The sequence below is a fragment of the Zeugodacus cucurbitae genome, chromosome 2 (genome assembly GCF_028554725.1).
Source record: "Zeugodacus cucurbitae isolate PBARC_wt_2022May chromosome 2, idZeuCucr1.2, whole genome shotgun sequence".
Classification (NCBI taxonomy): Eukaryota; Metazoa; Arthropoda; class Insecta; order Diptera; family Tephritidae; genus Zeugodacus; species Zeugodacus cucurbitae.
This window is the reverse complement of record NC_071667.1, coordinates 63538207-63548527: the sequence shown is the minus strand read 5'-3', so window position 1 is coordinate 63548527 and position 10321 is coordinate 63538207. Positions and strand designations below refer to the sequence as shown.

Below are 10321 nucleotides of genomic sequence, written 5' to 3'. Positions count from 1 at the left end.
GAAATGTAAGGGTAACTCAAATGGTGGTGTTAAGTAGGTTCTGTTTCTTCATGATGTTTATTTTCGTCTAATTTTCTCAAAATCTGTATTATATTTAATACTTTTAATTATTAAATGCTTTGTATGAAAACATATAAATGTCTTACAAGTAAAATTATAGTAAAATTTGAAAGATGTTAAGACAGGTGTTTTTAATACACAGAACATGAAAAACGATCAAAGTACGTATAAAAATGTACTTTTTCATTTATGGGGTTTTCTATGGTATAATGTGTTTTATATGTAGTGGGTTACATTTAAATAATTTTTTCACTACAAATATTCGGGTGTTATGGTTCCTTTGTACTTGTGTGAATGTCAAATAAAATATTTAGTTAATCTGTATAAATTTCCTTATTTGCCTATGCAAATGTAGATTTGCGTTTGGACTGCAGTTGTCTGCATTTTCTGTTATTCATCTTATTTCATTTCTCTTCCTGCCTGCCTGCCTGTGCCTAGACTGCCTGTCTCTCTGTTTGAAATTGTACTATGTACTTTACCTATTTACAAAAAAGAAAAATTATTGTAAATAAATAAATTTCCATACACTTGTTACTATATAAAGTAACAATATGTTGCAGCTGTTTTTCTTAAAAAAAAAATATACAAATTTAAAAAAATTTGCTAATGGTGGAAAAAATGTGTTACAACTAATAATATAATCGTTACCGTATAAAACTAAATTCCTAAAATGAACAAACTTCTTACCTCAGTTTTTAATATCTTCGGTTTCCACCACCCATATTACCGCCGCTTGGGCCTCCACCGGTGTTGTAATTATTACCTCCAAAACCACCACTTTGTCCACCTACGTTTCCTGTTTTTGAAATTAAATTTTTTATTCATACTAGTTCTTGGTTGAAATTATTACCTTTGTTATATTGATTGTAAGGTGCAGAGCGATTATTCCCGAAGTTATTGCCCCTTTGAGGGCCACCACTATAGCTTTGTTGGTAATCACTACCAAAATTGCCACCACCATTGTTGCCGCTCCAACCATTACTGGCACCATTTCCAGGACCACCAAATCCGCCACCATTGTTCCAACCACCATCATTACCGGACTGGTTATTCCAAGGTGCTGGTTGATTATTCCAATTACCTGGGCCGCTGGGACCGCTTTGGCTACCTCCAAAGTTGCCATTGTTGCCGAAATTATTTCCACCCCAATTTCCTCCGTTTTGTCTGTTATTACCACCCCATCCTTGGTTGTTGCGGTCTCCACCACGACCGCCACCTCTTCCTCCTTGACCGCGTCCACCACCTCCACCTCCTCCTTGACGTTCCATATCCTACATTTAAACAAATTTTGAAGCAATTTTTAATTAAAATTAATTTATCATTCACTATTTAAAATACTTGCCTGTTTAGCGATAGCCTTCTTTACATCAAGAACCTTATTTTTTATTGTATGATTCTTTTGCAAAATGATTTTATCGACGGGGTCATAATCATCGAATTCGATGAAAGCAAATCCACGCTTTTTGCCGGTTTCTTTGTCCGCAACAATATTAATTCCAACAATATTGCCATAAACTTTGAAGTACTCCCGTAAACATTCTTCGTCATGGTCATCGCGTAGACCACCTACAAACAATTTCTTAACAGTAGCACCTGCATTTGGACTGTCAATGTCTTGACGCGGTACGGCTCTTTTAGGTTCCACGGTGCGTCCATCAATCTTATGAGGACGAGCGTTCTGAGCATTATCAATCATGTATGACTGTGAATATGTAATGAAACCGAAACCTCGGGAACGTTTTGTTTTGGGGTCTTTCATTACAACCACGTCGACAATATTACCCCATTTTTCAAAGTGCGCTTTTAAGCCATCGTCAGTAGTTCGGTAATCCAAACCACCAATGAAAAGCTTTCTCAATTGCTCAGGCTCGGTAATAGGCTGTAAATAGATTAAGAAGTCAAGAATTGAAATGGTGGGTTTTCTTTAAATTACTTTATTCTAAAATATTAACTTAATTGCAATAGTCCATAAAAATATTGCAAACAGAAAATATCGAAGTAGACAGCAAAAATTAGTCCGCCATTTTGTTTATACACATGACGCTAAAGAATGACGCCGCAATTCTAACCAATATTGGTGGGCCATAATGGTAATAATTATTTTGTTTTGTCATTAGTAAATTTTTTACGATTATAATACGTAAATGAAAAATAATCACGAAAAAAATTGCTCACCTCATCGTTATAATTGCCATTTGAATTTCCATTTTCAACATCTGCCATTTTTATTTATGATATATGTTTTACAGCCACGAAACTTTATATATATTTATTATATACTATGTATAAATTGCAATGGCAATTTTTTTAACACTAAGGATAAAAATTAAATAATTTTAGACCGAAACCGAAGCGCACTGAATCAATACTGCTGTCGTTGCCTGCGAAAATGGCGACTAAACCACGATAAAAGGAAGCACAAACACGCCGGTAACTACAATCATTTATCGATATTTTTGTAGACATTTCGGAAGCATATTCGTGTGCTACCATCGGATATATTTTTCAATTGTTACAATGGAGTATAAATCATAATTGCTTACAGTATTCGTATATACTTTCAGATATATATATATTAAACTAATATTTGAGGGAGGAATACCTTAATTAAAATATTTGAAAGCAGAATTAACCTTATTAATTAAGTGTAAGAAGTATTCATTAAACAACTTTTTTATTGACTCCTTGAGGAGTTTTCCGGAAAATGCCCTTTTTCTTTGTGTTAACGAATCACGGTAAATGAGTGCTATAACTTATCAATATGTAAAGCAAGGAAATAACGCCACTCGAAACTAAGTGGGCAGCAAAATAAAATTTTTGGCGCGGAAAAAGCTACTCTCAAATGGAGGGATGAAGAATACGTATGTATTGCAATCCAAGTGAATGCGTGGAGACATGGCAATATCTTTAGAGGCAACTAAGTAGAAAATTAAGAGGAAGATAACATTGAACTAAAGCTAAGTCGTAAAAAATCTTTGGACGAAATTCTAAACAAGTGTAGTCGTTTCTTCGATTTTCGACTGTACAACCTTGGCAAATCGTCCGTAATTATCTAAAAAAGTTATAGTGAGTGGGAACATTGTTAAGTTTTTATTTTTGCAAAGATGGCAACACTGAACCCAAGCGAAAGCCGCCATTTTTTCTAGAATGCATATTGTTCAATGGAAATGTGGCTATTTCCGTTTTGATTGCCGAAGAGCTTGATTGTATTTTTCTTGTATTGGATATAGTTGGGGAAAAAGTGATATTATTAAAATAAAGTTAATAATTAGTGGATTTATCTAACAGACCAAAAGGGTAAACATTTTTGTAAATTACACAGTTTGTAAATTTAGTTGGAAATCATTAAAATTTATATTTGTGCGTCCATTTTGAATTGACATCTGATTTGTTGTAATTACATATTACTAAACACTTTGTATACCACTTTTGTACATATATTTTGAATTGGAATACATTTTTTCGTATTCAGAATTATACGAAACACACCCAGGCAATTATGGTCGGCTCAAGAGTTTACGTCGGTGGTTTGCCGTATGGAGTTCGTGAAAGAGATTTGGAGCGGTTTTTTAAAGGTTATGGACGAACGCGAGATATTTTAATCAAAAATGGATATGGCTTCGTGGTAAGGCATAATTTTTTTTAAATAAAAATCGATTTTTGGTTGTATGTGTATATGTATTAAAATTTGCTTTGAGACCGCGCCGACGTATTAAGTTCTTAATTTTATAATTTACAGGAATTCGAAGATTACAGAGATGCAGATGATGCAGTGTACGAATTAAATGGGAAAGAATTATTAGGAGAAAGGTAATTAACTTAAAATTGTGTAGCCTTTTCTTTTGTTTATGTATCGGTATAATTTTCTAGAGTTGTTGTGGAACCGGCAAGAGGTACAGCTCGTGGCAGTCATAGAGACCGATATGACGATCGATATGGTGGGCGCCGCGGTGGTGGTGGTCGTTATAATGACAAGTAAGTTTATTTTTTGATAACTAGATACATTTAAATGATACAGTTTCGATATTTTTTGTGTGTGCAATCTATCTATATCATCAAATTATTTCTTGTAAAAAGGGCACTGATACTGAATAGACATGATTTTTTCAAAAATTCGCAATATTCCATTATTAGTCACAAGAATTGCTTAGAAAATGTCGAAGAAATTAGAAACTATTAAATAGTAGTGGTCTGGCAGTTAAGCAGTGATTGACTTAAGTTGTTGTATATTAAAGCAGATGTATAACAAAAAGACGTTTGAACTCGACGCTATATAACCTGGGTTAAAAATTATAATAAGACTTTTTTTATAAGCAGTAAATAGGGGAAAACTAAAATATCGTGTTTTGGATTATAAAATATGAACATTTGATAAGCACCAATATGAAACTCAATTTGTTTTTTTTTTTTTTAATATTTTACAAAGAGAAGTGTAAGCAAAAACGTTGTATTTTGTAATCCATCCATATTTCTGTGACTTATAAAGGAATGTTTAAAAAAATATATAATACATATATTTTGCATAGTAAAACAAGCTATAATCAAATGATATCATATTTTGATGAACAGACTTTATTGTTGTAATTTGCTGTGCTTAATGTTCTTTATTGAAACACACATTTTTAATATAATTAAAAATACATGTCCAGTAACAGCAGCAGTGTCACAACTAATTATGAATTCATTGAATTATTCACCAGAAACAAAAATTCCAGATCATCCTCTCGTTATGGGCCACCGTTACGAACAGAGTACCGTCTAATTGTGGAGAATTTATCGAGCCGCGTTAGTTGGCAGGTATGTACTTGATCACAAAGCTTATTGTATGGTGATAGCTTTAGAAATTTGCATATTCGTTGTGTATCAAAATGGTTTATTAATATAGGATAAAGTGTTATACATTTATCTATAAATATAGCGCTTTAAATAAGGTAGTATGTTAGATTAAATATATGGGGTGTGGTCGATACATATGTCGGTTGAATTTTTTTTTTCAAGTTCTAAAAACGTTGCAAGGGAACTATAAAATAAATATGGTTAATTAAACGTTTTAATGAATTCATAAAGTCACAGGATTAGAGGCTTTTTTTTCGTTATTTTTTTAGTTTGATTAACAACTTTTTGCGTCTTTAGCATGTATTTTCTTTAACTACATTTGCAATAAATTACATTTCCTTCAAATAGTATCTTTGTTTATGAATGCTTAATTGACCGGTATTATCCGATAAATTATTTTTTCTATACGAAAGAAATGCCACTAATGGGTTGACAGATCATCACCTTGGTTGAAAGATGAAGCTAAGAAACTTTATTTGAGAAGAATTCTGTGAACTGTTTATGAGTACAAGTGCAATCAACCCGCTTGGCTGCTCACTTGAAAACTCATGCGACCTTCCTCATTTTAAGGCGGGAAAGGCGGCCAATGAAGTGTGAAAGATATATAAGGACTCATCCTAATTGCTAAAATCGCTTACAATTCCAATTATGAAAAGAGACTGAACTCTGGCATGAAGGCACACAAAATTCCATTCTTGGAGGTAGATTGTTAACATTCATCCGGTTCCTGAGATGATCATGATGTTGTTTCTTAAATGCGACCGAATGCAAAATCGAATTTGGGAATAATTCGCTTGTAATATGATTATTGGGCTTCGATCATGGAAAATAAACAACCAATCGTTAAAAAGTGTTTAGCCAGGACGTTGGAACGCTATGAGATAGGGTTAAAAAACATCTTTACTATAAAAAAAAATGGTGCAAGAATCATGACAGAGCAACCTAACGATAATAAACGCACATGAGCTGAAGAAGCGGACACTAAACGCAATTATTCGATTTATCATTTTCTTCTGCCTGTGCAATTGTATAGTTCGATGTCTGATGCATATGACAGATTTAAATGTACAAACTGAATGCGCTCGTTTTTTTTAAATTAGGTACATATATTAAGAAAGTAAAATGTATTAAAAATCATTTAATTTTAGAATTGTCGAATTCCTTATAGCGAATAGCGATTGCAATAAGATCACAGAGTGTCGTACCAACGTAGAGCCTGTCGGACAAACCTTCCTAACGATTGCGATTACGAATGGTGTGCGAGTGGTGCCTTGAGGCTTCTAATGCTCTTAATGACGCTTCTGACGGCTTCAGTAAAGGTGCTCCCAGGCTTTCATATGCTCTGACTGGCTCTGGCTTTTGTATCTGTTCCCTGTCCAAAAATAAGCGACGTGCAAAAGATGTCCTATAACTGGTCTACTGCTTAGGTGGTACTTGATGTAGAACATCGATGTCGTCGACTGAACCGTATCTAGCCGGCCTACCAATAGTTCTTTCTGGTGATGAGGGACCGTAGAAAATATCAGCAAACCAACATGTCAAACCTAATGCGATGTTGAGGGTGGTGGCAGTCCAGAGAGTACATCATCAAACCTCCATTCCGGAGGTCTGAACTCATTATCCCTTTATTTACAGTAGAAGAAACATTATTTCAGAAAAAAGCATAACTGGTTTCCGATGTCTTATGGCGGCCTTAATCTAAACCACTTATAGATTGGGTTCTCTTGTTCACATGAGCAACAACGCAACGAGGCACACTTAAAAAATTACTACCGGAGGTCTTTTTTTATAGCGAGTAATACACTTGAGTGACGTACATATGTGCTTGCAGAGTCAGTGTTCAGATGCTTCTCTTCAAGAAGTACTAATGATTCGACTAAACCGTTATCGTCCGCATAGTGAAACTAGAGTTATCTTTGCGACCCACCATGTCTACGTGAGATATGCGTGCGAAATTTCACGAAAGATGGTAGACGAGGTGCATGTATTTACGTATTCGTTGGATATACCTAATTAACCGACTTGAGTTTTCGACTTGCACGTTTGAATAGTGCCAATTTGCCGAGATTTTAAATTTGAAAAAAATTTCGAACACACATCTGAGGGTCCTATACGCCACCTAGCATATACAACCGCTGCCTACGTTGATCACGCTTTATATTGAGGTCACAAATACATTTGATATACAGTGAAAGTATTACTGACAAAAAGCGACTTTGTTGATGTGATATTAAGTAAGAATTGCAACACTTTTACAGTATTATTTAATATATGTATATGATATAGTTTTATGCAAAAGATAGTTTTTTTTTTTTTACTTTTAACTTCTTGTTCTCATCTGTTAAATGTTTTCGATGGCATGATGAGATCAAGTGTAATTTGCTGAAGTTCTAAACTTTGCGTTGCTGAGCGTTGTATACTGGATTTGTTCTTAAACCAAAGAGGAATATGTGGGAACTTGGCTTTTAACGAACGTAAGACAAATTATGGATATCTCGACGAAATCGACATGGTTAAATGTTAATGGCGCATTGGATACAAATCCGTTCTTGTTCAACACTCACTGTTCAGCTTCTTCAGCAAATTCTTTCATTAATTAATCCATTTTTAAGAATAAAAAAAGGAATTATACTAAATTTTTTCCCTAATATTTCACTTTCCGGTTATCAAAAAAAAACATCAATTTGTATAATCAGGATCTGAAAGATTATATGCGACAAGCTGGAGAAGTTACCTATGCTGATGCACATAAGCAACGCCGCAATGAAGGGTAAGAAAATGAGAAGCATATAATATGATTTATCGTTCAACAATTGCGTTCTTTAACAGCGTCGTGGAGTTCGCTTCATTGTCGGACATGAAGACTGCTATTGAGAAACTGGATGATACAGAGTTGAATGGCCGTCGTATAACTTTAGTTGAAGATCGTCGTGGTGGTCGTGGTGGTGGTGGTGGTGGAGGACGTGGAAGGTCCCGTTCATCGAGCTCACGTTCACGATCCCGTTCTCGCAGACGTTCACGCTCCAGGTCCCGCCGTTCATCGAGATCACGTTCCAAGTCTCGTAGTCGCTCCAAATCACGTGGCGCACGATCAAAGTCCAAGTCACCAGTAAAGTCACGTTCGAGATCTCGTTCAAAGTAAATCTATTTTTTACATATCAGTTTTATGACAAAAAATTTAATGCGTTTATGTATTATTTTATAGCAAATCTCGTGAATTATCCAAGTCTAAATCTAAATCGAGGTCCCGTTCACATTCACGCTCTCCTAAGCGTGACTCCCGTTCGCGTTCGCGGTCAGTTTCGAAGCGTGAATCTCGTTCTCGTTCTCGATCTAAATCACGAAGGGATTCCAGATCACGGTAAGGATTTACATCAGCATATACATGCACTTTAAAGATTCAATTAATTTCTTTTTATTCTATTTCGCTTTTCTTACTACTATTTTCGTCTTATTTTCGTTTATTTTGGATTGCTGTCCTTTTAAACCGAAATAAAAAAATATTCTGAAAAGCATTTAATTTCGAGTATTTTGGTTAAATTAATCTAACTCACGCAACTACCTTTTTCAAAATTCCAAAGCATCCCTGCTAATTTTAACATTTTTTTATGTTCGTGACGTTTCAGCGACCGCTCCGCCTCACCAGACAACAAATCGCGTTCCCGTTCGCGGTCTGTTTCACCGAAAAATGGAAATGCCTCACCTGACAGAAATGAGAGTATGGACGATTAGACATACTATTAACATTTTCAACCATACACTACTATTATTACTACCACTTAATCCGACAGCCTCCCAAAAATTTTTACTAAACTTTTCAGCTATGAATATTTAACGTTTATGTATGAAATTATGTATATGTAGTTTGCCACAAAAAATACAATAAACAGTAATTATAATTTATAATTCGGTTTATTCAAATAATGACGTGTGAAGTGTTAAAAATTATAAGAATTTCACTATTTGGTTTTTCGTTGTAATATGAAAAATGTCAGTAAATTAACTTTACTATATACGTATGTGAGATATTCCAGCATTGAAATATTTGATATTATACATTTGATTTTATTATTATTTTGAATACATTTGAGTTAAAAAATATGTACGCATTCCTCAATTTTGTAAGTTTAATGCCATAAGGATAAACCAATTGTCGTTGAAAAAACACCGCTTTGTATATGGAGAGCAACAAATAAAAGTTAACAGCATACAAGTTATATATTTTAATAGTTAAGTTAGTTATATTTAAAAATGTTTGAAAAAATGACTATTCGTGTCAAGTAACAAGTATTTTTGTCTTGTATTTTTTACGTGGTATTGCAACTCTTCTATTTGCCACCGACTTTTCTTTCGAAAATTGTTTGAAGAATTTGCTTAATTTTCTACAGGTACACTTTCTTTTAAGCAACAGTTGTACAAAATAATAAGAACTACTTTTTATGTATTTATAAACATAACAGCATGTTTAAGGGATAAACAATTATTTTTATTCAAGCAGAGGATTGAAAAGGAACTACAATTGTTCAATATTAGTCAAAGGAAGTATTGGTGGCTCCCATTGCCAGTCATCCCAACTAACGCATTCCTTGAGGTTGTCTTGATAAGCCATTTCTACGGGACATCTTTCTAAAACAGCTAGCTCGTTTAGTTCTTCACATACCCAATAGGAAGTTGGGTCCCAATAGTTTCGAAACATTCGAGTATTAATTTCTTCTTGAGTGGTGCAGTTTGGTTGTCCATCTCCACTGATTACAAATGCTGTTGTGGCAACTGAGATCAGTAGGAGCATGAGCGGTACTTGAATGGTAAAAGTAAACGCTTCCGTATATGCATTGTTACAAAAATAAGGATTTATCTTACCTTTATAGAAATTGATTTTCATTGTTGTATGAGTAACTCTCAAATTGGTGCGTTGGTCTTATTCAAAACTTATGACTGAGAAGTGCATAAAATCAAGTTTTTATATACAATTTTCACATAAAATAAATATTGCATTGCAATAATTTTCACAAAGTACATATTTAATTACATAGAAAATGCATTAACTGCTTGCAAAATAAGAACTCAACCGGATGTTGTTAAGTGCACTTTACATAGAGTAAATAAATATATTGTACGGTAGAGTTTTACATTTGTATAATTGCAAAGAATGACCAACTAAAGTAAACATTTAAATACAATTTCTTCTTACAAAATGAAACTACAACGCCCAATCAAGATAACGATAAGTTGAATTGCCTGAATGTTGTGAGTGTAGTTTTAATATTTTTCGTACTAGTATTAGAAAAAATAATTCGATTTTGATGTGGATATATATATATATATATATATTTACGTAATAGTATTAGATGTGGTCGATTTATCTTTCGAGTAATATATAGAAAGTTTAGAATTTTGTACGATTAAGAATACAATTGGCTCAATC

At 33.9% G+C, this 10321-nt stretch overlaps 3 protein-coding genes across 6 annotated transcripts; 1 reads left to right on the top strand and 2 right to left on the bottom strand.

The window, feature by feature from the left end:
- Positions 1-38: 38 nt before the first annotated feature.
- On the bottom strand, positions 39-2460 carry LOC105218790 (heterogeneous nuclear ribonucleoprotein 87F). Its single transcript, XM_029044582.2, has 5 exons — positions 2236-2460; positions 1403-1939; positions 911-1331; positions 748-856; positions 39-539 (listed from the first exon to the last, which is right to left on the bottom strand). Exons 1-4 carry the CDS (start codon positions 2281-2283, stop codon positions 756-758), a joined length of 1107 nt encoding a protein of 368 aa, XP_028900415.1. The 5' UTR covers positions 2284-2460; the 3' UTR covers positions 39-539; positions 748-755.
- Positions 2461-3196: 736 nt separating this feature from the next.
- Positions 3197-9123, top strand: LOC105218800 (serine-arginine protein 55). Of its 4 annotated transcripts, none has more exons than XM_011194614.3 (9): positions 3197-3357; positions 3533-3685; positions 3800-3870; positions 3931-4035; positions 4776-4857; positions 7593-7666; positions 7726-8034; positions 8102-8257; positions 8523-9123. In XM_011194614.3, exons 2-9 carry the CDS (start codon positions 3560-3562, stop codon positions 8626-8628), a joined length of 1029 nt encoding a protein of 342 aa, XP_011192916.1. In that variant the 5' UTR covers positions 3197-3357; positions 3533-3559; the 3' UTR covers positions 8629-9123. The 4 variants fall into 4 exon arrangements, with proteins under 4 accessions (XP_011192916.1, XP_011192915.1, XP_011192917.1 ...); XM_011194613.3 differs by having other exon boundaries at positions 4761-4857; XM_011194615.3 differs by having other exon boundaries at positions 4761-4857; positions 8410-8666.
- A 237-nt stretch (positions 9124-9360) lies between these two features.
- LOC105218799 (uncharacterized) lies at positions 9361-10155 on the bottom strand. The gene is made up of 2 exons (XM_011194611.3): positions 9757-10155; positions 9361-9693 (listed from the first exon to the last, which is right to left on the bottom strand). Exons 1-2 carry the CDS (start codon positions 9776-9778, stop codon positions 9410-9412), a joined length of 306 nt encoding a protein of 101 aa, XP_011192913.2. The 5' UTR covers positions 9779-10155; the 3' UTR covers positions 9361-9409.
- Positions 10156-10321: the final 166 nt, after the last annotated feature.

What these genes read in the sequence shown, in the direction of transcription:
- LOC105218790 (XM_029044582.2), bottom strand. Translation starts at nt 2,283, where the DNA reads ATGGCAGATGTTGAAAATGGAAATTCAAATGGCAATTATAACGATGAG. An exon ending in ATGGCAATTATAACGATGAG is followed by an intron (nt 1,940 to 2,235) that starts GTGAGCAATTTT and finishes ATCTATTTACAG; the next exon opens with CCTATTACCGAGCCTGAGCA. An exon ending in TTACAATCAATATAACAAAG is followed by an intron (nt 857 to 910) that starts GTAATAATTTCA and finishes TTTCAAAAACAG; the next exon opens with GAAACGTAGGTGGACAAAGT.
- LOC105218800 (XM_011194613.3), top strand. Translation starts at nt 3,560, where the DNA reads ATGGTCGGCTCAAGAGTTTACGTCGGTGGTTTGCCGTATGGAGTTCGT. An exon ending in AAGCAACGCCGCAATGAAGG is followed by an intron (nt 7,667 to 7,725) that starts GTAAGAAAATGA and finishes GTTCTTTAACAG; the next exon opens with CGTCGTGGAGTTCGCTTCAT. An exon ending in CGTTCGAGATCTCGTTCAAA is followed by an intron (nt 8,035 to 8,101) that starts GTAAATCTATTT and finishes ATTATTTTATAG; the next exon opens with CAAATCTCGTGAATTATCCA.
- LOC105218799 (XM_011194611.3), bottom strand. Translation starts at nt 9,778, where the DNA reads ATGAAAATCAATTTCTATAAAG. An exon ending in GAAAATCAATTTCTATAAAG is followed by an intron (nt 9,694 to 9,756) that starts GTAAGATAAATC and finishes TTACCATTCAAG; the next exon opens with TACCGCTCATGCTCCTACTG.